The sequence below is a fragment of the Cheilinus undulatus genome, linkage group 9 (assembly GCF_018320785.1).
Source record: "Cheilinus undulatus linkage group 9, ASM1832078v1, whole genome shotgun sequence".
NCBI classification, from domain to species: Eukaryota; Metazoa; Chordata; class Actinopteri; order Labriformes; family Labridae; genus Cheilinus; species Cheilinus undulatus.
The window spans coordinates 23,731,790-23,758,617 of NC_054873.1; the positions used below are offsets into that span (position 1 = coordinate 23,731,790).

At 39.1% G+C, this 26,828-nt stretch overlaps 1 protein-coding gene across 1 annotated transcript in view; it reads right to left on the reverse strand.

Moving 5' to 3' along the window:
- The window catches only part of fkbp16 (FKBP prolyl isomerase 16), a 49,503-nt gene extending 25,725 nt beyond the window's left edge, over nt 1-23,778 (reverse strand). Inside the window, exons 1-3 of the mRNA XM_041795174.1 lie at nt 23,311-23,778; nt 22,957-23,126; nt 20,390-20,478 (exon numbers count right to left, since the gene is read on the reverse strand). Of these exons, the coding sequence (XP_041651108.1) occupies nt 20,390-20,478; nt 22,957-23,126; nt 23,311-23,773 (722 nt within the window). The 5' untranslated portion in view covers nt 23,774-23,778. The remainder of the gene's footprint in view (nt 1-20,389; nt 20,479-22,956; nt 23,127-23,310) is intronic.
- Nucleotides 23,779-26,828: the final 3,050 nt, after the last annotated feature.

The window sequence follows — 26,828 nt, forward strand, 5'->3', positions numbered from 1 at the left end:
AACTTCAAAGCTTTCTTAGTTACGGCAAGCCAAAAATCTTTCTCTTGAAAGATGAAAGTCCCCACTTCCATTACTGCTCTACTGCACACAGGCGTCTGCCATCACCAGTGGACATATGAAGCCACAAATGTTGAAAGAGTGTTTTATGCTTCCTGAGTAAAAGAGCAATTTGATTTACTTTCACACCAAATGTTGATTTTATTCCACAAAGTGTGATTTAGCTCTAAAATGTGGTCCATAAATCCATCATCACCACAGAGGCTGTTTGTTTCCTTCTGTGGCTTCAGAGCCGTGAACATCAGCCACCGCAAGCTGCTTGCCGCTTCATGTCTGACATTCTGCTTAGGGTAATAAATGTCATAAAGAGATATTAATCACAAATTAATTTCGCCTCAGAGTCCGAGCTGTCACACACGCATGTGGTGAAACCAGATAACTCCCAACGAGAAAATGTTACCTTTTCTTGAATATCATTGCCACAACAAACGGACAGCAGTTATCACACGCCCTCACTGATGAGCAAATGAGACTCCAAAGCAGACGCTGTTGCACCTGTGGAGCTGCACCTGCTCCTCATATCTGATGATGAACTTATCTAAAGACTTTTTTACAAATACATATATTATGTTTACATGTTTATTTTGTTTTGAAGTTGTGTAGGGTAGGTACATCAAAAAAAACCCCACCACCATTAGCATTCACCTTTCATCATATCCTTGTCCATGAGAAATATGGCTGCTTTAGTGAGTGTGTGTCACCTAACCAATAAAGATCCTGCGTCTCTTCAGCTGCTCTGCTTTCCTGTACAGCTTATGAATCAATAGCAGCCAACTGAACTCCTGATTTATTAGTCATGTTGTCACAAAGGAGCAGCCTCTGTAGAGCAAATGTAGCCGAGCCATTAGTGCGATCATTCAGTCTCTTCAGCTAGGAGCCCTGAAGCATCAATCATGAGTCAAGGGCCACATCTCTAAAGAGGAAGGGCTTGTCTTCATTTGACCAGAGCTAGTGGCGATGGCAGAGGTCAAACTCATCACAGGGGTCTTAGTAAGCAAACACAGCCTGCCAGTATCAGAGGTATTCAGCCAATTTTTCTCCTTCCATGTTGGCAAAATGACTTGCTTCCATGTGCAGATAATGCAGTGTTTTGCTACTCATGAGCTCACTTGTATTGTCCTTCTCCATCTGGAATGACAATATGAAACATCGACGCAGTGCAGCTAATCCCATCAGGGCTATAAATCATCTCATTGTTTTATTTATAATGAGATCTACTTTGTTAATCCCTGAAGCTTAATCACGGCACGTCTGATTGTGATTGTTCAGGAGGCTGTCTGCAGGAGTCTGCCTCTGATTAACTTTGAGAGGAATATTTTCAAAGTCTGTCGGGTGTGTGCTGGTGTGTGTGTGTGTGTGTGTGTGCAACACACTGCTTCAGACGACTGATGACGGAGCGATGACGTCTCCTCAAGATGACTCACACTCCACGTACCCACTGACGATACTTTTATTCACAAACACACACTAGTGCCACTCGTCACGTTGCTACAGTCCTCATTTCTCCAGGCACGCAGGCATAACAAGCAGGCTCACATCCCTGAGCAGCAGTGTTGCAATGATCCACAAACACAGGAGCTTTTGCTCAAATAAACTGTTGTCTGCCATACATGAGAAGAACTGCATGCATGGGTACATGTTTATTTAGACTTGTCAGACACTGTAAGTGTGCAGTGTGTCACTGTCTATGAATAAGAGCTTGCCCTTTCACTTTCCCATCTGCATCAACGCTACTGGAAGAGCACTTCATCACAGAGTGCTCATAAGCTACATCAATTACTACACAGTCAGTCTAAACTGAAGTAACAAAAGAGTTATAGCCCTTTATAGTGTGTATCTGAGGAAATAAGATTATAATTACAAGTGACACCTGTTAGCAACAAATAAAGAGCGGGACCAGGTGGTCCTGAAAGTTGAGGTACCCCAGAAGCAGCCTCTGGGTTTGGACAGCGGCGGTGGTGGAAAGCAGGTATGAATACAGAGCTATGGTTGAAAAATACAGAAGAGTTTGCACAGCCTGAAGTAGCAAATGTGTTTAAAGCAGCTTTAGGCTGGCTACACACTTAATGATTTTCAGATCTTAAATGATTTTGAAAAAATGGGAGACGGCAGACATAAGCACGACAGTTTGGCTGTAGACCGTGCATTTCTGATGCTTTATATCTCAGAATGGAAATACATGCTAAAACTCTCAAAATTAAAAGTGGATTAAACTTCTGTTTAGGGTTAGGGTAAGGGTTAAGATACCAAAAGTTAAAGTCAAAAATTTGACCAGCAAAACCTGAAAAAACAAAATTTTTAACACAAAAAAGCTTATCGTCCAAAAATTCCAGCGCAGCCAACATAGCTTACGAAGTTCCGTTAGCTGCATAAGCTATGTAGCTAAAAGTGCAATGTAGCTAATGGCACTAAAGCTGAGCTCAAAAAGAAGCAACATAAGCTATGTATCTCTATCTCATCTGCGTAGCTATGTTAGCTTTGGCTACGTTTGATAAAGCTCAGGTTAACTTAGCTATAGATAACGTAGCTACATAGCTATCATAGCTAAAGCTAAGCTCACAAAGCAGCTATGTAAGCAACATATGTACGTTATCTACATAGCTTTGTTAGCTTTTGCTATGTTTGCTAAAGCTCATATTGCTTAAGCTAACTTAGCTGTTAACAATGTAGCTAATAGCTTATGCAGCTTAAGTTAAGTTCACAAAGCAGCTATGTAAGCTACGTAGGTACGTTATCTACATAGCTATGTTAGCTTTAGCTATGTTTGCTAAATCTCACATTGCTAAAGCTAAATTTGCAACATTAGCTTTTGTAATAATGTTATTTAAATAGCTAGTGTAGTCATGTAAGCCCTAGCTAAGGGTAATGAAGCTAAAGCGAGCCACTGTTTGTGTAACTACTTCAGAAACATTACTACACAAAATGAGATTAGATCTCTGGTCTTTTCTCTATTTTATTTATGAAATGTGTGGCAATTTTTAATGTTTGCAATGTGGTTATTTCATGAATTCAACTGCCAGACTTTGTTTATGAATAACGTTGCATTTTAAAAAATATCTAAAACTGGAATTATGGTGTACTGGGACTCCCTTTCTGAGTTATAGAGCGCTTCAGATTAACGGTTTGTGAGAGTGACCATCAGAAATGTTAACCTGACACACCAGATGGAATTGTTTGGCACATCCATCTGGGAAAGCTTCAATAGGAAACATTTGAGAAAAGGCAGAGGATTTGAAAAAAACTTGGAGTGTGATTGGGTGAATGTTCTGTTTATCACATCTGTATGGGCCAATAAGAGCAATAAAACACGCAACGTAGCTGCTATCGAGCTGCGCATGCACAGCTAGTGAGGAATAACGCGAAACATGGCGGCTATAGACATGTAAGTACTCGACTTTTGTCATTTTTGAAAAGAAAACAACTCACTGCTGTTTTTTGTTCTTCTTTTAACGGAGAAATGTTGTCAAGTTCTGATAAAAATGTTGCTTTAGCAGCATCCACGCTAATCTCTTCCTCCATAACTGCACCAGCTCTTGCTGCTTGCTTGTTTATGTCACGACTCTGCTGCGCCCAAAAGTACTGCCCCTTGTTGCTGATTGGTCCTGTCACTTTCTAACCGGGCCCAAACAGTTCAGACGGGAGCTTTGCAAGATGGATTCGCCAGTGAGAAACAAGGAAACGGAGGTATCTATCTGCTTTGCAAGGTTACAGAAATGTACAGTCTGTACCTAGACCCCCCTAAACAGAGCCGACACACACCTGACATTTGTAGTAAATATTTCACAGTGGAAACTCCACAAGCATTAGATCTCACAGAAACTTGTGATCAAATGTGATTTCAGTAATAAAAACAAACATGTTTTAGTCAAAATGAAAAACAAAACAACAAGGAAAAGAATAAGGATGAACCCCTGGCCTACAGGTGATTCTTTATGATTGTCATGATTTTCACAGCGATAAACATTTACCTGTAAGATGTGTCATGCTTATGTAACAAATAGTCAAAAGAATTCAGCAGTATTTGATATGCATCACTGGGTTGTAAATGCAACTGAGTTAACGCTAATAATCTAGCTGTTTCTATCTGCAATGTCAGTCTCTGATTGGTTGGCGCTTTGCATTGTGGGAAAAAATCAGACATACTGCTTGTATGGTAGGGCTTTCAAATCCAGCTTAAGTGTCTGCAGGGGTTGCAACTGATGTTATTGATACTTCTCAGCTTGGCTCAATAACAGTGAAATAAGTCTGGACAATGGTGCTTTTTTGCTATTGTGGATTCTCTTGTTGAACTGATGGAAATCATCTTGAGAAACCCGTTAAATGTCAAAATGCCAAACATGGAATCATATCAGTTGGCAGACTGTATTCAGTGTTACGGGGTACCCAGTTGTGTTTTTCATTTTTTTTAAATGGAGGTGTTTTAATATTTCTAATTTTAATAGGATAGGACAACACACATCTCAGTGTTATCAGAAACACATACGGATACTTTTAAAACCAGTTCTGTGCAGCCATCTATTTTTGTCATGCTCCACTAATCCCTCTCTTCCTCTCTGCCTGTGTGGAAGCACACAGCAGGAATGGGTGATTTGAAAAGAGTACCCAGCATGAGTACGAAAGGTGCTGCTAGTGCTGAAGTGGCGTCTCACGTGTGCTCGTCCTGTGTCCCACTTGCATGCCACGCTCCGGAAAACAGACTCTGTCGCAACATCGTGATTATACAACACAACACAGCTAGTGGCACCGTGTCTACAGGAGGTGATGTCAGTGAAGCATGACAGCGCTGTTTAAGCACATGCAGCATGTTGGACAAGAACACACGAGAGTTACAGATCAGAGGTGAAGGTAGGACAACAACTACAGATGTAAGTGGTTTAATATGGCACCACAAGATTGATCAGGGGCTACCAAACTTTTCAGACTAGGATCTCCAAAAGACCCTGGAGGTAGTTAAAGTAAATAACGCTGCATGGCCATGGACACTTACTAATAGGCCTTTCCCATCGCTGTTGTAAGAACAGCAAGAAAGACCACAACAGCCCCAAAACACGGTATGAAACAGATGTACTGTAAGAAAGGTTAAAAATTGAATAAGTCATCTCAATGTCTATAATACACAAACTAAAATTAATAATTCACAGGTGATGTCTGTGAAGAGCAGCAGACCCCTACGTTACTGCTGTCATGTAAATGTGCAAGGTGGAGATGACACAGGCAAGCTAGCTGTGCCAGATGTGCAACAAAAAACAACATATGCATGCAAACCTCTGTCCAAGTTTATGGATGGCTTTAGTGAATAATAAACTACTGAATAAACCAAGCAAAAAGCGGCAGACAGAATCACGCCTAAATTGTTAGCTCTCTTTAACTCAACAGGTTTGCATCCTCATCAAAGGATGACATAAAGAAAATTCTGTGAATTTTTTTATAACCTAACAGGTTTGTCACGTATTTGTTTGTTTTAACCTTTGTATCAATAAATATGGCAAGTGGTATATATTTTAACTTCATTTTTTATTTTGTTTCCTTTGTAATTTGACAATATTCTTGATTTTTTTTCTCTGCTGAGTTCAACCCTCCTGTAGATACTCTAGCACATATCCTGCCTAATGCCAAAAGATAGCCAAAGTGCCTCCGACGCAAGGGCTGTGTTGCAAAATAAACTGAAAGTGGAACAAAATGAAATAAAGCAAATAAATGTCAAGTTTAAACATAGCAATGTTCAACTCAGTAACAAAGCTCTAATCAATTTGGTAGTCGTGCAATGTAAAGCAATCTTTGCTCCACCAAGTCTTGTTTGCTATAAAAATCTGTTATCTATCTTAATGCAATAAAAGCACACTTTAGTTGCAGAGATTTACTGTCCCTGACCAAGAAAAGAAGAAGCAGATATAACTGAGAGCAGCTCTATATAACTACCACAGCTGTGTCGATGACAGTGATAAGCCTGCAAGCAGTAGGGGAAAAAGGTAAACATCCAGAGAGATTAGATGAGGTACATGCACAGTTCAAACATTGGTCTGGGTGGTAAAATACTGCTGTAGCGTCAAAACAACTCCCTGTCTTGATTTCAAAGAGTCTTAATCTGTTCAGATTTAAAGCACACGTTTTCAGGAAGCTTTAGATCAACAGTGAAGATTCAGACTAATGTGGCAGAGGTTGTGGATAACACAGGAGAGCATGCTGATTGAGAGTTGGACCTGATCTTATCTGGAGCGTGCTACAGCTGTCAGCTCCCTGGCCTCCTCCTGGAGCCTGAGGTCTGGGTGCGGTTTCATGTCAGCCTGCTGTGGCTGTGCTCCGAAAGGCACGCACAGAGCCCAAAAGCTACAGTAAACGTGGTCAAGTCACGTGACAATGCAGCTGGGAGTTTGGTTTCAGCTGGAATACTTAATTGATAACACACAGTAAAACAAAGAAACATGTTCCTCATACTGGTGTCAGTTACTCCAGACAGCTGAGTTTGGCCGAGGTTACACCAAAGTACTCTGATACATCACGATGTTTCCAACAAAGGAGCCTCTCAAAGGTCACATTATTCATCTGACCCAGGTGGTTCTGCAGAGTGACTCACACCAACCTTCACAACAGAGAGGAACTCCAGCTCACAGATTTTCTGAGTGGACAGCATGCTTACGTATCAGCAGCCAGAGGGGAGGAGGGTGCGTGAGCCTGAAAGTGACAGACACCAGAGCAGCTCTGTTGTGAGTGAGTCACTCTACCTGTCTACTGGAAAGAGCGTGATGGAATAAAAAGCAAAGTTCATGCTACTTTGGATGATCAGTGAAGAGATAGGTTTTTCAAAAAGAGGAAGAAGACATACCAGTGGAGCAAAGCCAACATCTAAATTCATGCTAGCTGGCAAATACCAAGCATTTTATATTTCTATGAAAGAGAATTCACTGACACGCATCACCTTTAAAAGCAGCTTCACCCAAAACTATCACTCATCGTTATGCTTCATCCCATCCATCATCTCTATGACACTTTCTCATGTTCCACTTCTCTTTTTGAGCGTCCCAGTTTGCTCAGCCAGCCAGCCTTTCTGCTCAGAAAATTGTCACTGTCACCTTCTTCACCTGTATTTCCCTGCTGGGATTGGGTGTGTCTCACATGCTGACGGGAAAGGCTTCAACTGCACGCCAATTTCCTCAAAAGTGTCAACAAAGATTCCCCTTGAGCGTTTTCCCAGGAAGAGCTTTCATTGCATTGAGCTTTATGCTCTGGGTAAATATTTATTGTTGTATGTGTCACACAAAATGCATGCTCTTACACACAAATTAAACATTTAAGTTAATTACTGCCTTGAAAACATCAACATTGTTTCATATTAGTGGGTAGGACAATGTTGATGCAATCCTAAAACAGGTTTGTGTGCATAGTTATCGTCTTTTTGTGTGACCTATCTGGACAGGGTGTCGTTCCTTATCCATTGTGTAACTAATTTTTCCATTTTCCTGAACCAAGCTGCCATTGTAGCTGAACTGGGTTGCAATTCAATGGTCAGGACTTAAAATTGATCAGCTTTTTTGATAAGCTGCAGCAAAAGTGATTAAAGACAGGCATAAATTGTATTATATGATGTTCAAAGCCTCTCCATGTTAATGTAAAAAATGTCACTGTAAATGCCCAGTACGCACGTCAATGTAATTTGTGTTACTGATGTTAAATGGTAAGTAGACCTGAGCTTACAAAGCCCTTTTCTAGTCAAACTTCCCCATTCACACCCATTTAATCCAAGACAGTCTAGTTGCAGACTGCAGAAGGCCACTCTCTCAGACACCGTTCACCTAAAACGCTGTCTCTTTCAGAACAGAAGTGCTGTAATTTGCTGAAACAACATTTTAGAATTTTTTCTCGATTTAACTTTTTTCATAAACAAAGTCTGTCAGTTACATTCATGAAATAACCAGAATGAAAACATTACAGACTAAGAAACATTTCATAAATAAAACAGAACAATTCAGAGATCTATCGTGAGATTAAATTATGTATAGACACATTTAAGAAGTTACATGAACAGCAGCTCACTTTAGCTGTGTTAGCTTCAGCTTAAGCTAACATAGAACACACTAGCTATGTCAAAAAAATTTACAGCATATGCCAGTGTAGCTAGGTGAGCTTTAGTAATGTAAGCTTTAACAAATGCACTTAAGCTACATTAGCTACATCACTGGATAGCTAATGTAGCTACATTATATATATAGTTTACGCAGCTAATGGAGCTACGTCTGCTGTTTTAGAATGTTTTTATGGAGGAAGAGCTTCTTGTTTTGTAAGCAGACTGTTTACTCAGCTTTATTAAGCCTTTTTTGCTCAGGTTTCTTTACTTTTACTATTCTAACCCTTAAATCTTACCATGAAACTAAACAGAAGTTTAATTTGATTTTATTTTTAAAGATTTATTTTTGGCCTTTTTTTGATAGGACAGTGGATAGAGTCGGAAACAGGGGAGAGAGCGGGGAGAGACATGCAGGAAATGGTGCCACGGGCCGGATTCGAACCCGGGTCGCCTGCGTATATGGCATGCGCCTTAACCAGTCGACTACCGGTGCGTCTAATTTGGTTTTATTTTGAACATTTTAGTGATTATTTCTGTTCTGATAAAGACAGTGCCTCAGATGAACGGTCTGTGAAGGTCAAGGCAGTCGCCGGTTCATCTCTGACCACCAATCTCACAGACTATTCATCTGAGACGCCGTACATATTTGATAGGAAATACATGTTAAAACTTTTGAAATAAAACTGAATTAAGCTTCCATTTAGGGTAAAGGTAATGGTCACAATACCAAAAGCCAAAAGTAAAAAGCCTGACCTGCAAACCCTGATTAAAAAACATTCAATAAAACCAAGTAAAAGGTCTACTTAGAGGAAAAAAGGATTGTCCTCAGTAAGCATTCAAACCCAGCAAGCATACATATAGCTCACGTAGCTTTGTTAGCTGTGTAAACATCATAGTAAATGGAGCTACATTGCTAATGGGGCTAAAGCAAATAGAGCTAAAGCAGCTATGTAAGCTACATAGGTAAGTTATCTATATAGTTACAATAGTATTAGCAACATTTGCCTATGCTCACACTGCTAAAGCTAACTTAGCTTCATTGGCTTTTGTAGTAATGTTAATTGAATAGCTACGATAGCTATGTTAGCTTTGGCTAAAACAAGACCACCGTTCAGGTAATAATTTTATCCCAAATCAAGCCACTGATCTTCTCCACTTTATTTATGGAGTGTTGCTTAGTCTGTAATCTTTGTAATGTGGTTATTTCAGACTTTGTTTATGAATAAAGTTAAATTTTCAAAAATATCAAAACTGGAAATTTGTTGCTCCGGCAAATTATGGCACTTCCTTTTTTGAGATATACGGTGTCTATGATGAACTGAGTAGCTATCAGAGATCTATGTAGTGCAGCCAGAACCCTCTTATTCACTCCACATTCACACACTGATGATGAAGGCTGCCATGTCAAGCCTTCATCAGTATCAACTTATCCCATTAATACTCATTCACATGCTACTGACACAGCAGTGGGAGCAATTCAGGGTTAAGAATCCATCAACATGTGACCGCAGAAGCTGGGAATTGAACCCCTGACCTCTGGTTGAGAGACAACAGACTGAACTGATCCACAGCTGCCCCTTGGTTTCACTCATAAAACAGCATTAACTGCCAACTCCCACCACCAGTATTTTAATGTTAAAACGTGTGTACAACATTGGACTTCAAACACCAAAACTGAAGTATTTTCAGTCAGATCCTTGCAACAGATGGCACTTCAGAAACAAACACTATGATTCAACAGCAGGATGTCAAAACTATGAGCTTCTCTTTGTTTAGGCACAGTAGTTTCCCAACCGTACACGCCTACATAGGTGGTTTTACACCACTCATACAACATGCATCTTCTGTTCATCAAAGAGGGACACATTTCCTGGCATTAAACATTTTCCACAATTGCCATTTTGATGCCAGTGGAGGGTACAAGCTCCTGGCTGCTTTTGCTTCAATTCTGTGGATATCTACTCTTTCTCTTACCACTCTTTTAGGCCACGTGCTTAAACACTAAACATATGAGCAAATTAGTTCCTGCATAGACACAAATAACTTTGAATGATAAAGGGAGATGGCATTCTGATTAGTTTGATTTACTGCCTAAAATATGCATATGATCAATCAAGAGACTTGGGAGTTTTGCATCAGTTAAATAGTAAAAATAGAGCTGGACATGCTCTAAGAACAGCAACACCATGCACTTAAACAAAACACTAATGGTTGCATAGAAAGGATTCTTGTTTCTGTCTCTATAATAATTGATACCTTTTCATGTTTTTATTATCTGTTTCCAGAGGATCATGTTTTTTTTTTTGAAAGTTAGTTTCTCTCCAAATTCACTTTATACAAGACAATAAATATCTGCCAAAGGCTTAAACATGAGGTAATTAGAAGTTCTTTATCAGACGCTGTCCACAATGACACACTGACAAACACCCGGCCTGCTCACTGATGATGAATACTGCACAATAACCATCAATCATCAAGGTAAGTAATAAAATGATTTCCCACGAACCAAAGCTTCTCTAAACCTGCTCCACCCTTCCACTGTACTAGCACATGAGTAATTCTGGTGAACAGAAGTCGCCAATAGCTATAAGGCCTACTTCTCTGTTACCAAATAGAGTTTTCTCCTTCTGCTCAGCAAGTGACCTGTTTGTTTTTCTTCCCCTAGTGCCTGATAGTGATAGACATCTGCTGTCTCCACAATGTATCTTTTGAGGTATTTGTCAAGTATGCAGTTGTCCAAAAGAGCTGTGTGTCATGAATCGCATGAATCGCAACAGCATGTGAATTATAAAAAATAGTTTTTCAAGTGGGATACACCAGGGTTCAGATCTGGGTGGTTCTCAAATGGTCTCAGGACCAACCACCAACTCCTGAATGAGCAATCACAACCCGTAGTTCCAAAAGTTTTTAACCATTCAAATACTGAATGATTGGGGAAATATTTTGTATCTTCGACCTTAGATGATAAAAAGAACCACAACTGAAAAAAGAAACAGGGCAAACATGTTTGAAAACATCATTAGAGAATCCCTGAGAGGCCACACACAGTGTTTTTTTTTTTTTTTTTTTTTTTTGGTTTTACTCAAAGACAAGTAACAACAAAACAAAGTATGTTTTGTTATTTCCTAAAGAGCTGAAAAAATAACATGGGAAAACAAGCTCTGTTATGAGATAAAGAAGTTAAGAACTGAAGAAAATAGTCCAAATTCACTAGTTTATGGCAAATAAACTAAATAAATTACATTGATGTATGTCTGCTTAGGGCTTCCGTACATCATAGAATTTCTGCTCAAGTGTTTTTTACCAGGCATATTTTCCACTCAACACAGCTCTGTGAACTGCTGCTCTTTAGTCCTTGCTTGAAAAAGTTAAGAAAAAAAGACACTATAAAAACCCTCACAACACTTTAGATCGTTTCACAGTCAAACCGAAATAAGCTGCTCTGACATCAGTGATCAAATATTTAAGGACCTTGAATAACTAATATTTTATTTCAAGTGTCCTTTTACTTTGTCTGCATCAGCTTCTAAATCTTGTTGCAGCTTAGACCTTAGATCTGAAAGCTAAATGCTGTCAGACAAATAAAGTGAGGGTTTAAATCTAGCCTTTTCTATCTTATAATCATGACTGGGCACTCCCTTCCCACAGCTGACCTGGAACAAACTTCTCCCAGACTTAACAACCCAAACGTGAGAATTATGTGTCCGGTGATAGCAAGGTTTCTGCACAACAGCAGTCCAAATGTTCAAAGGTTTAAAAAGGCTGTGTTAACAAGGCCATACATAATTTCTTAAGTATGAAGTTCTGTAGTCGTTCACAAAAGCGGTAAGCCAAGTACAGAAAGAAATGCATCAGCAGTCTGATTAAAAATGAGGACTTTTATCGTATGTCACATTCCTTTTTTAAGATTCCTGTATTCTTAGTGTATTTCTAATGAAGATAAAATGCCCCCCGAACATTTAGAAATCATGTTCTGTGCTCTCCATAATACTCATACTGTATATTTTGGATTGAAATTTATCTCAAGTATTTGATGGATTTATCATGAAATTTTAAACAAAAATGTATTATGAATACTTTTGTTTTGGGCCCACAATACACTGCCATACTATAATAAATACTGCTAGTGCTATTAAAGGGATATTTCAGTATTTTTGGAGTTGGGTTGTATGAGGTAATTGGTGATAGTGGAGCCATTAGCCTCCAGTGATAGGAGTGAATATGCCCTTTTATACAGGGCATGTTTGGGGAGGCTAGGCTCTATATAATGCAACAGATAGATATATAGCTACTCTGTTTAATTTAGCGAGGGTAAGGTGAAAATGAGCCACAAAACAATGTTGGCTCACTTGTACGCTATATGAAACATTCCTGAAGCATTTCATTTTTAACCTAGAAAGCCTCTGTGTTAAGGTCTTTGCACACCAGATGCAATTTTTTCATGCAAATTATTCGCTCAAAATACTTATTTTTCCAACCTGTAGCAAGTCAACACAAGCTTCCACACCAGCAAGGTAATTTTGCCGAGTGAAACTGCACCAGAAAATGTTTTCAGATTGTGGTAAATGTTTAAAAAAGTTTTTCCCCGAAGAGCTGGACAGTCAAAACACTTATTGTAGCAGACTTTTATGGCTAAAATTACTCCTCTGACCAGTCTTTGTTTGTGTCGCCTTTGATGTGTAAAAGCCTTTAGGCACTATTTTGCAAACAAGCATCGGTTACTGGCTATGTGCTTTTCCGCCTTTGCTGATCTGAACAGTTGTTTGGGTCTTGTCAGAGGAAACGACGAGTAACTAAGCTAAAACAAGACTAAAATTCATGTCTTTGAGTCAAGTGGCAATGATGTGCTGTCTAATGTGGATATAAGGGGATACTTTTATGAGCCGGTGTACACATAGGAACTTCTACAGATCAGCAGGAAATAAAGGGGGGAGAGAAACTTCAGAGAAGATGGTTAGCTTACCTGGTGGTGTAGGTGTGAAAACTGTGAGCCCATGCCCAAGAGAGCTGCTGTTGTCATGAGTGGGACCTCAAAACACTTCTTCAGGACTTTTCTGATAGAGGATAGTGGCTCATAGTAGCCTGCAGCCTGCACCACTCCCCATCTAGAGTTCTCTGCCTTACTGAAGACCGGTGTTTTATGGACCTTCTTCCATTTTCTTAAGATACATTTGAAAAACTGGCTCTGATCAGAAGAGCTGAACTGATATATGCCATCCAGGTAAGTTCATAGCTGTCTTTTTATTCCTTCAATGGCTGATAATTACACAAGCTACATCGGCACGGTATGCTTACTTCAGGAAAACATTGTGTCAGCTGTTGAAGCAGAGAACTGAGCTGAAATAACTAGTTTTAGCTTGATTTTGATGTTCTTTTCTCTGATGAAGCCCCCAGACGCAAACAGCTGCTCAGATACACTAAGGTGGAAGAGCATGCGGCCACTCAGGAAGCTCGCATTGTAAAATAGTGTAAAACACAGAGGCTTTCTGGGTGAAAAATAAATTGCTTAAAAATTTTTGGATTTAGAATGTAATTGAGCCAGCGTTGTTGTTACCCCATTTATACTTCGAACTTTTTAAGTTATGCAGAGCTGCTTTCCTTGTCTGCTATGGTGCAAAGCCTAACTTCCCAAGCCCGTCCTGTATGAAGGGGCAACGCTCACTGAAATCCAGAAGTGAAAAAAAAAAGCACCAGACTTCTGTACTCAAGTAAAAGTACAGTTACTTTCCACTCTCCCCATGAAAGGACTTACGGAGTAAAAAATTACTTAAATAGAAGTAAAGTACTAGTCTATAAATCTACTCAAGTAAAACTGAATAGTCAGTTCATTTAAAGTTTACTAAAAGTACTGAGCAATGAGCAGCGACTTATGCTACCCAAGGAGTTTTCACAGTGAAATATGGTATTTCCTTAATGTGCAATAACAACAAAAGTATCTGGATTTCCATTCTGGTTGTTTATTATGACTTACCCTAAGTAAAATGCAACAACTATTTTGGGATGAGATGTGGAATAATCCTCTTGGTTTGTGCTGATCCTCACATGTTATGAAAGTCAAACTACTGGATATTTTTGTGTTGTTGCCAGAAAGCTTGGACCTCCTATTTTTGACTTTAGTGTGCTTTTTTCACTCAGTACTTGATGCTTTTGAAAATGTTATGAAGAACAATACTTCCAAAAAGTCCACAAAAAAGATACTCAACAACAGTAATTTGAGTAAATGTAATTAGTTACTTTACACCCCTGCTGAAATCTCTGGAGGCTAATGGCACTAATTTGCCAAGTACCTCATACAATCCAACGTTATAAATACCAAGATTTAAGGCATTGCTATTAGACAACAGTAAGCTGGCAATCCTCAAAAACCCTTTTCTTAACATAAACATGCAATTTTTTTTAGTTTTAATCTTGCCTCCAGGTACTTTATTTCAGAATTTGTTGCTAGCATGGTCAAAGACTTGTGTGCCTTGTTACACTGCTCGGCCTTACCAGGATTTTGGACAATATAGATCATTTCCAAATTGATTGATCTTCAGTTTCCACAAGTTGATACAGATATGTCCCAACTGCTAAAATCTATTTTGCCAACCTGCATTGTGACACACAATAGCAAAGACTATTTATATAAGAGTGCTGAGTCATCAGTATACACATAACCTCTATGTCAGTGGTTTTCAATCGTTTTCTTGCCCAAGGCACACCTAAGATCAAACCAAAATGTCAAGGCACACCACAACAACATCTTTACAAAATAGCCAATTACAAGTTATAGTAAATCGAGAATATAGTGTTAGTTCAGGCAGGCCATAGCGTCAAGTGCTGATATATAATTGAGATCATTTCTGTTAATGTAACAGAAAATCCCCGTCTGCACTTACATAATGCAAAAGAAAAGAATGTAAATCATCTCAGAGTACAGTCTAAAAATATATCCAATGTGGTATCTACAGGGTAGATTTGAGTAAAATGAATCCATGATATTTTCTTTCCTTTTCCTGGTTTGTTTACATTGATTGTAGCCTTGGCAGTCCCCTTAAGCAAATATACCACATACTGCAGCTTCAACATGCACAAAGATTTCTGCTTCAGTTTCCTGCTTAATCATTACTTGTACATTGCTACATGAATAAGCTGAAATAATGGAGGTGATCATCACTAGCACACCATCTCCTCCTAACATAATAGGGTGAAAGTAAATGGGATTTATCTTAACAAGCTTGCATTGTCCACCTTGGCTTTGATCAAGTTACTAATTTATGTATAGCGCATCCTACTGGTTTAATTTGCTCTACTTTTCTAGTGCCACTGAGGTAGTTTGTATTTGTGCCAAGAGTAAAAGTACAGCAACACTTCAGCTGCCAGGACCCGAATAAAGCCACTGTTTGTTGACAGACAGCCAACGTCTCTTCACAGCTCATGATTTTACACTGAGGAAGTCCTTAATGTTGTGATAACTTAAAAACACTGCCAGGAACATATGCATGCAGTGATTACTGTAAAAAGATAAGTAGCACATGTCCTTTTTATGATGTTTGTTTTATTCAAACAAAATCAAGCAGCTGCCTGCAACACTAAATGTTGTTGACTTTGTGTCCAAGCAGGACAACTCTTCCTAGCCCCTGGAGGTTTTATGAGAGTTGCTCCTGTCCGCAAATCAACAGATGTTAGCATTCTCTGCTGTCTGTTAATAGCCCTCTAACTGAGGAGATGCAGTCTGCATCTCTGACTAAGAAATACGTCACAGCAGGGAACAGTTTTGACGCATACTGTTGTTCATTGAAAAGGCAAGCATGATAGAGTCTTTCGTCACGTCTACACTTTCAAAGGCTCGGGGCTTTAATGACACAGGAAAGAAATGAAATCTTTCCTGCTGTGGATTTAGTCCAAACCATCTTGTCTGTTATAATCAGTCAGATAAATGCTCCACTCTACAGGGGTTTCATTAACATTGTTCACTCCATTTTTCAGCTCTGATCACATCAGACTCTGCAGCATGCCCATCACCCACACACTGAGCCACAGACCTCTCCTCTGTGCTGTGTTGAATCATAGTGTCTGCCCAGCTTTGCACATTGTCTGATAAATAACTGTGAAGTGCCCTTAGCAGCTCGGTTTGCAACAGGCAGCAGACAGAGTTCAATCAATGCATCTGGCAGAAAACAGAGAGAGGCTAATGAGATTTTCCCTCATTCTCTCTCTGTCATTTACAGCAATGACACACTGAGCTTGTCAAAACTACTCTGAAAAATTATGTCTGTCACTGCTAGAGATCCGTTCTTTTGTCTGTTGGCTTAAATGGTTTTTAATAAAGAAGTAAAGCCAGAATTATGAGAATCCCTGAAGAAAATGGACAGTTTCGAGTTTGATCCAAAGATCAATACTGGGCTTTTACACCTCTGTTAGGTTGTCCTCAAGTACAAAAACCCTGACTAGCGACTCTAAGGGCACTCACTCTAAGGCCAGTACTGTGCTTAAGCAGGATTGTCCCCACTCCCCTGCTGACCTATAGTCACATCACTCCAGCCCTAACCTGGTCTGAGCAGGGATATGTCATCATGTCATAATATGGCCCATGCAGTTTACAAGATGTGTGGTCTCAGAGTCAGCACAATGGAGGAATACACAGACAATATGACTGCAACTTTACTCACTTTGTGGTTGACTTTGAGTTGTATTGGTAAAATACAGCCCTCTTACACACTGCCATTGTTTAAAATAATCGAAAAGAGGAGCAGCTGTATGAATTAGACACCACATCCAGATGATGCACCCATGCTTGAGCATGTTCACAAGCATGTACTGTTAATACTGCCTAGTGTGACTGTCAGTGTTAATTCTTCTTCTTTATTTTGAGTCACATTTGAGTCATTTTTACCTCTATAGTTTTGGTGTAGTTTCAGCATTTTAGTTCATTTTTGATCAATAAAATGTCATTTAGTCTTTACTCGTCACAGTGTTTACCTCTTTGAACTAATTTAATCAGGCAAATTTTTAAATTAATATAAGTCTATAAACTCATAGTTATGCACCATCAATTCCTCAAATAGATCCAAAATATAGAAATTTAAATACTGGTATACCTTACAGTGGCAAAAAAACATATTTCTCCTCTGGGATGTTTTACCCTTTTATTGATCTTATAAATCAATCATGGTCACTATAATTGGGCATTTTAGCCAACAAAAAATACAGAAAACCCCTTTAATGTCAAAGTAAAAATGTGCAATCAAAAATAAGTGGCTGCACAAATTTTCACCCCTGTCAACTCAGTTTTTAGTAGATACACTTTTGCTGCAATCACAGCACTGAGTCTGTGTTGATAGCTCGCAATCAGACTTGCACATCTGGACACTGCATTTTTACTCAATTCTTCTTTGAAAAACTGCTCAAGATCTGTCAGGTTGAGTAAGGATTGGGCATGAACATCCCTTTTTCAAATATAGCTACAAATTCTCTACTAGATTGAGATCTGGGCTTTGACTCTGCCACTCCAGGACATTCACTTTGTTGTCTTTTAAACATATCTGTGTCACTTTTGCAGTATGCTTCAGGTCATTGTCTTGCTGAAAAATAAGGTTGTTCTCTAGGATTTTCCTGTATTTTGCTGCATTCATTTTACCCTCTACCTTTACAAGCCTTCCAGGGCAGCTGCAGATAAGCATCCCCACAGCATGATGCTGCCACCACTGTGCTTCACGGTGGGGATGGTGTGATTGTGGTGATGTGCAGTTTTTAGTGTCCGCCAAACATAGCATCTTGACTGATGTCCAAAAGCCCCATTTTGGTCTCATCAAAGAATTTTCTTCCACTTGACCATGGAGTCTCCCACATGCCTTTTGGTGAACTCTAGTCAAGATTGAATATGAGTTTTCATCAACAGTGATTTTTTATTTGCTACTCTCCTAAAGCTTTGACTGGTGAAGAACCTGTGCTACAGTTTTTGTGTAACTCCTTCAGAGTAGTCCTGGGTGTCTTGGTGGCTCCCCTCTTTAGTCTCTTTGCACGGTCACTCAGTTTGTGAGTTTGGCCTGATCTAGCTAAATTTACACATGTGCCATATTCCTTCCATTTATTGATGATGGATTTAACTGAACTCCGGAGGATGTTCAGTGCCTTGGAATTTTTTTTGTATCCATCCCCTGACTTACACTTTTCAATCACCCTTTCTCTGAGTTGCTTGGAGTGTTCCTTTGTCTTCATGGTGTAATGGTAGCCAGGAGTAAATTATACTGACAATGATTAATTTCTAAAATTAATAAAAGGGTAAAACATCAATGGGAGTGAATACTTTTTAAAGGCACTGTAAGTTTTGATTTTAGTCTGCTTAATTTAATCTAAACCTTTTTGTCAAAGTTTCTATCACCAACATTCTGTTTTAGCTAGGCCTTGCCTTGCCAACCTCAGGGAAAAATTAGCATTTTCAGTCCTGTTTTTTTCCACAAATTAAAAACTAGTGTGAATGCATACTTACAAAACTAACAGTTTGGGAATTGTGTGCAAAAAAGAAAAAAAGTTTGAATTAAATTTTGCTGTTTTGTGATAAATTACATACTTGACTGTTTCTTCTCTGTTTGGTCTCTACAGACTGCTATCTAGATTTTAAAGTTCTCTGGAAATTAAACAGTAAAATGGCAAGCTGTCATTTTTGATATCAGGTACTGTAAGGATTAAACAAAATAAGAACAAGATATAAATTTGCGACTATCACAGCTGTTTGTAGTTGTTTTGCCTCAACTTTTTTGCTTTCAGTCATATTTCATTAACTGCACATGTCTTGTATGAATCTTCTCATATAAGTCTTTGTAATAAAAATACAACATACAAACTGTTTCTATGCTTCCAAACAGGCAATTAATTGATGACCCGTTTAACCTTTTTGCTATCTTATTTTGAAGTTGAGCTTACTGTGTAACAAGTTGTCATTCTTGTTTTGAGTCTCCACCTTGTCATACCAAATCAGCAACAAGTGCATTCATGCATTAACCTCAGAGAGAAAAGAAAATCACAGATCTCTGCAACAAGCAAAACCCAGCAACTCCTTTGTGTTGAAGGAGCTGGCATGAAGCTCTGATTCTCTTCTTTCAGTTCAAGCTAAATTAGACTCCACAGAACACAGTACTAATCAGCTGAATTAAAACAATCGTTAACTAACCTCTCGCTGCCTCCTTTTCTTTGACTCTCCACACACGACAGACGATTAGACTCAAGATAACACCTCAGAGACTGACACTACTCCCTCGTGTCCTATCATCCCCTTCACACAGCTCTGATTTTAAAAAGCAGGACCTCACACGTAGCAGGAGACAGAAAAATGCATTCCCTGTGGTGTTCAGAACATTTGAACATTATGTCATCAACAATGTTCTGCTTTCCTCTCTGCCAGCAAAAATGGATTTGACTCATACATTTTTCTCTAAATCACGCACCTTTTCAGGGCTTTTATCTGTGTGCGATGATTCCAGGCATACGTAAATGTTTGTTATGATGTGCCAGTGCTCGGTACAGCAACACTATTTAATGGTACAGCATGAAGTACAAACTGCCAGTGAACTCAAGCTTTCTGTGAAAAACATTTCCTTTGAAATGATGGCTGGCTGTAGGTAGTGTGCTTGAAACTGGCTAATAATGTTTAATTTACTGTGGTGGGCAAAGCCTTACATAAACACTGGCATTGGGTTGAATTAAATGGTCACAGCTGACAATATTTTCCTGTCTATGAGATTTGAAGCCAAACCAGAAAACAAATTGAACCACATTCAAAATATTTTCCTTTAAATTTTACCTCTTACCATAAAATCTTCCCAATACTTATCAAATTCTTCAGACAAATCTCATCAGATCACAGCAGTATAATGGCCTAGTTCTTATGTGCTGAAGTTATCTAAAGTAAACATAAGAACTATAAATAAAGGCTTTGTGTTGGAGTCACACCACTCTCCTCTGTGTTTATACTGGTACTTTAATGGTTTAAAGTTTAGAAACTGAAGCCAGTAGCTGTAATATGAGTGGTATCCTCCCACAGGTCTGGAGGTTACAAACACACCATGGTTAGGCAGCCTCTGAATGGTGTCAGCAAGAGGCCATCTGCTCTTGTTTATGGCTCATTAACCCTACTACCCCTCGATAACCAGGCTACCCCCAACAGCAACAGGTACAAGAGCTCTGGGCTTCTTATTGAGATGATGTGAGTGAAAATTTAAATGTTGTTCTGCTTCAACATGCTTCTTATTTAAGTGGTTTCAAAAAAAATAATAACTGGTCAATTCTTACCTTCCCAGAAGTCCATAGGCATACTGTGAATCTGCCAGCAGTAATGCGATCTCCCCTTTCTGCATGGACATCACGCACTCCTCCAGGGCCTACAGGTGTCAAAAAGTATAAAGAGTATAAATTAGTGTTAACCCTCTGAGCCCTACGCTATTTTTTTTTTAACCATTTTGTCTCTCCTTGACTGCTTTTCTTAAAAAGCTTGGTGGTGCACAGTCAAGCTCTGAACATGCTTTTTTTCAGGACAACCTGGGCTTTAAGAATATGTGTGCTGCACAAATGTCACTTGAATTTTAAAAAAGTTATGGGACTATAAAAACAGCAACAACAACAAAAGAACTAAACCGAAATTAAAACTCAAAGATTTTTATGTGTGATACAGTAAACAATAATGGCCCATCTTTTGGGGACCAAAAAGTTAAAAATAATAATTATGTGACAAAATGTCTTCAAAAAATATTCACAGATTTCCAAAATAGACCTCGTATTTCTTGTTATTGGCTCTATATGTGCCATTACTCAAAACAGATCCTGTCTGTAGTAACATTGTGGGCCACACCGCAGGCTCTGGGAACCAGGCTCTCTGACTCTCCGACTCTCTCTCTCCATTATGAGCTATTCAGGTTGTCTCCTCCAGGATCTGTGCAGTTCTTTGCTGCACAGTTTGACAAAGTATGATGTGACAAGGGGACAGCCTGTCATTGGTTGTCACAGCCCAGCCACAATGCATTGTGGTGTACAAAACAAACCAGACAATATGGCAGATAGCATTAGCTACTAGCAGCAGAAACAATCAAAATTTGATTAAAAATGGATAGAAAGACGTTCAGTTTCCAAGTTACTGATATGGAAGTAATCTTCAAAGACCCCTGAAAGTCACCCAAGATCTGGGCCTACCAGAAAAGCTATCGTAATGCTACAAAGGCATAAATAGCATCATTAGAATGACACAATGGAGGAAAGAGGAAAATAAGTGGAAGTGGCTATGATTGATGGTACAAAAGTTACTCAGGTCTCTTCATGTCGTATTAACTTCTTATGATTGTTGTGTAAAGTTACTGGGGGGTTGTTTAGATTTTTAGCCTTGCTATGTTTGATTAAGGCGACACTAGCCAGCTGGTTTGGACTAAAATATCTCAGCAGCTTTTTCATGGAAATATTTGATAATCACAGTTTTAATTGGGTGCTGAATCTCTAACATAACCATGAGGTGCACATTCTTAATTTGTAGTGAACTCTTAGAATATTGGGTGGATTTGTCCCGTCTTTAAAACATAAATTTACATTTGTATACTTTGGTTTAAGGCATGTATAACTAGTGATGTTTGCATTAGCCCTTATCACTATTTTGACTTTATCCACCAATGATACCTTTAAAAAATCAATATGTAAGCACCAAACACAAACTGACCAACTGTTTGTCCAAGCTCTCAGTGCCATGAGCCAATCATACTGTACGCAGCTACACAGTGCACCCCACATTCAGCTCCCAGACCTCTATAGAAAAGCATTATTATGTTGATTCTCCTGCAGTTTTGCTAAAATTAGTCTGAAGTATGGATAACATGAGCACACACCGTCAGCTCAAACTAAAGAAGATAAACAAAGGTGTTTACATTTGTCTATTGTATGCCAGTAAATCATGTATTACATCACCTAACAGCAAATTTTGCTACATAATGTTACCTTAAGTTAGCTTCCTGTGGCTAATGTTATGGCCAACTTAACCTTCATAATATTATATCATCACACCATCTTTTCAGCTTAGTGTTTTTGTGCATTGGCGATTGGACATCAGTTTTATTTGCAGCCAAAGGTTGTAGTTAAAGCTTGGACAGTGTTCCAGTTGTTTGTCCAAGTAAGCTAAGGGGGCAGGGCCTAGAATTAGGTCAAATGAGTTGGTGGCAGGTTAAGCATCATGCTATAGCTGCAACTAATTAGCCCATTAAAGATGTCATGCTAAACTAAGATGGCAAACCAAAAAAGAAAAAGAAAGAAGAATAGCTTATTATTACCACAGTATTATTCCAACTGAGATGTTTGCATGGCTTTACCTTAAAAACTTGGCTGCTATTTATATAGACTTAGTAGCTGTGAAACACTACAACAACTAATCTGATTTGTAAGGATATCAAGTTCATATCAGACTGACTGATATTGGATTTTCTCAAATTGAATTTGTGGCAAAATGAGAAAGAGAAAGATATTCTGTCATGTGATTCCAACAGAACTTCAGCAAACATTTCTCAGGCTGTTCGAATTAGATTTCAAAGTCTGATTTGAGCCATGTCATGATAGAGAGTGGCATCATCAGCATACGATTTTACTGATGCCTAATCTTTACCACTGACACCCATACAGACAGGTTGGGAGCACACATAAATATGATCATTGTTTTGAAAATAACAGTAAAGACAGTCTGTAGACACTAAAAACCTACTCTTGTTTGCCTGTTTTCATAATCTGTATTAGTTGCTAACAAACTGTGATATAATATGAGCACTTTGAACTGCAGAAAACTACACTGCAAGAGAGAACAAAAATCTGGTTATGAGGTTATAAACGTTTACCTGGTTTACATCTCCCTCTCCGATGACAAAGACAAGTTTGCAATCCTTCTCTACCACAGTGCGGTCCTCAAGGACACATTGCATCTTCACAGTGACCTCTTGACCCCAGGTGGGGCACAGTGCATGCAGGCCCCTGGACTCCAGTAACTTCTTCCTTAATAGACGATCCTCTGTGTGAGTAAAGAAGGGCAGGTCAAGCCGTGGAGAGCGAGATTAATCTACTGGTTGTTCAAAGACACCTTTAGTGTTTTCTACTTTTGTGGGTCTATACATTTCTAGATGTTAAGGCTAGGCAAGGTTTCATAATTTTGTAGTATATCTGCTTGTGAGGGACTCAAACTGATGCATCCTCACCTGTGATGTCCTGCCAGTCTTCTGCCATGAACAGCTTCTCAAAGGTAGAGGACGTCCACTCCTCCGTTATATATTCTGGAAAGAGACCCTCTGCCGAGCTGTCCCTCTCTGACTCATCATCTGTTGATGGATCCTGGAATCGAACCATCTTCCAGCTGTTTGTTTTCCTCAGGTTGTGTTTCTTGCATTCTGTGCCTCCACCTCCTCCCTCAGTATCAGAGAAGCTTTTTACCTCAGTGCTGTTACTCGGTCTTGCAAAGATCCCTGTTACAGCTGGCTCTTTTAGGAACAGTCCCTTTCTTTCCTCTGTAGGCCCACAGAGCAGCTCTGTGTACCTGACCCTGTCAGCAGGCTCAGAAATGACGTTCCTTACCTCAGGCTCTGTGGGCTCTCCTGCAGGATCTTTGGGCTCTTCACAACATGGATCTGTCTCCATTTCCCCACAGACGGCGATGGACACCATTTGCACAAATCTTTAAAAAAAATGATCCTCCTCGTCCAGCCAATGTTTCTTCTAAGGTGCAGACTAGAACTTCTGTTGTGAATCTATTCCTGCCACTCAAGCTGAATCAGAATCAAACAAATTCTCTGTGTTGTTGCATTCACAAAAATCCACGCTGCTCTTTAAATCAGACTTCATCCCTAAATCCTGGCTTCATCCACACCGTTAAAAATGTCTGACCCCGCCTGGAGTTGTGTAGTTTTCTCACCACTGATGCACTGACCCCTCCTCACTCCCGCTTGTCCCTCTACTCTGTTAGTCTCTGCAATCCAGAGACAAAAAATGATCAATGTAAAGAAACAGTGCGGCACATCGAAGCACTCCCAGCCAGCAGGCTTGTGCAGTGGTAATCTGCCGGATTAGAAGAGAAAAACCTAATCTGGCAGAACGTCTGTAAGCTTCTTAATGACTTCACCGTTGTGCCCCATAATGCAGTTTCCATGAATGCAATCCACCAATAAGATTTCAAGAGACACTGGTTTGCACTTCACTTACACTGGGAGGTTTTCTTGATTTTACTTTATGAATTCAAGTAAGAGCAGAAACAACCTGCTGCTGGAGGATAGAAATCTCCTGGGTTTTTGGGCATATTCCAGTTACTCATAAAAAAACTTGAGGAAATGCATTGCTTTTAGACCCTGACCATAATTAATAACTCATGTTTCATGTTTATCATTAAAAATTACATGCACCATTTTGACATATCACTATATTTCATTGTCTTGTTGGGATGATTACCAAAACCCTACCTAGTCATAGATATGTGTGAAAGAAAGAATCTGCGTAGTGTACTGAAATTATTGTTCAGAGCTCCTCGTTCCCTTTATCTTCTTTTGTTAGTACTTTGCCCCCTTGTCTCTCTTTATTAGGATGTACTTCTGGGAGACGGTTGTAAAGAGTATTATCCTAATGCACCTCTAATTCATGCTTTCTTTGGTTTGTATTTCTATTTTTTCAGAACCTGATTTAAAAAACAGTTTAATAAAGCTGGGTAAACAGTCTGCTTACCGGAAAAAGGCTTGTCCTCCATGTAAACTACGCAGCTAAAGCAAAGCTCACAAAGTAGCCATGTAAACTACATATCTATGTTGTCTGCGTAGCAAAGTTAGCTTTAGCTACGATTGCTAAAGCTCATGTTGACAAAGCTAATTTAGCTATATTGGTTCATGTAGTAATGCTAATTACGTAGCTAGTGTAGCTATATTAGCTTTAGCTAAAGCTAACAAAGCCAAAGTGAGCCACCGTTTGTGTATCTCCATCTAAAATGGGTTTATCCATTATTTAATCCCAGATTAGACCTCTGACCTTTTTCTCTGTTTTATTTATGAAATGTTTCTTAGTCTGTAATGTTTGCTATGTGGTTATTTCATAAATGTAACTGCCAGACTTTGTTTATGAATAAAGTTGAAATTAAAATAAAACTTAAACTGGAAATACAGTGTACTGGCAAATTACAACACTTTTTTCCTGAGATATACGGTGCATCAGATGAACGGTCTGTGAGAGTTGCCGTCAGAAATGCAGCCAGACCCCTCTCAAATGGACAGTGGGTCCAGAGTCCCAGTTTCACAGGTCATTCCTCTCCTAGCAACAAAATGCATAAGTTCAGTGGATACGTTCCCATAGGAGCACATTTGATCCTTCACTCTGTCAATGCCAAGTGCGATCAACACCAACTAGAATGTAGAAGAACTACTGGCAAATAGGGACGCAAATAACTGAAACAGTTTTCTTACACATTTGAAGTTAATATTTTAGGTTTAGTTTCATTGAGGTCTATCTCAGAATAAAGCACATCATTCATGAACTCAAAATGCAGCATCTTTCTGTTGACAGACTTCAGTCTGCAGTGTTGTAAACAATATTTATTGGTAAACTAGATATTTCCATTACAACAGATGAACATATTAGGCTCTTGTTTCTTGTCCTCCTTAAAAAAAATCTTTGAGAAATTTAAAATGTGTATGTAAATTTCAACATGATACTTTGTGCAAAATGGCATGCTTAAACCATCTCCAGGGACGACAGGGGTCCTTGGTCTCTGACGCTGTTATTTTGGGGATCATGGGATGTAATATTTGGGAACCCCCTCTAGGATGTGGTTGGTTGATTCTTGGGAATTTTCATATTCCAATTTGAAATGGCTTGTTGTGGAGAATCTTTCAGTTGTTGTTGACAAGGTCATTGAGTTAGACAGGAAACATACTGTAAACATTGACTCTTTAATCCACTGCCAAAGCATGTGGCCCATCAGGGATTATATTAATCCATATTATAGGCCAAGATTCTATTTCATTTTCTGACAGACAGTTAACATGCTAATGTATCATCTATTTTGAGGTTTTTCTGAGTATTTTACATCTAAAAACACTGTAAATCCCATAACCATCATATAATCATTTGTATAAAATCTCAGGGTCACATAGATCAGTAGTTTTTAACTGGTTGAGCATCAGGACCCAGAGAAAACACCTTAAGAGAAATCCCAGATTTTTGAAAATGTTCAATCATTCAAATTTATAAAATATAAATTTTGGACCCTAAATGGAAAAAAAAAATAATCTGACCACTCAACAGTCACAGAGTTTCTCTGATGACCACTCAACAGTCACAATTACTCTGACGACCACTCAACAGTCACAGAGTTACTCTGATGACCACTCAACAGTCACAGAGTCACTCTGATGACCACTCAACAGTCACAGAGTTACTCTGATGACCACTCAACAGTCACAGTTACTCTGATGACCACTCAACAGTCACAGTTACTCTGATGACCACTCGACAGTCACAGAGTTACTGTGATGACCACTGAACAGTCACACAGTTACCTGATGACCACTCAACAGTCACAGTTACTTTGATGACCACTCAACAGTCACAATTACTCTGACGACCACTCAACAGTCACAGAGTCACTCTGATGACCACTCAACAGTCACAGAGTTACTCTGATGACCACTCAACAGTCACAGAGTTCCTCTGATGACCACTCAACAGTCACAATTACTCTGAC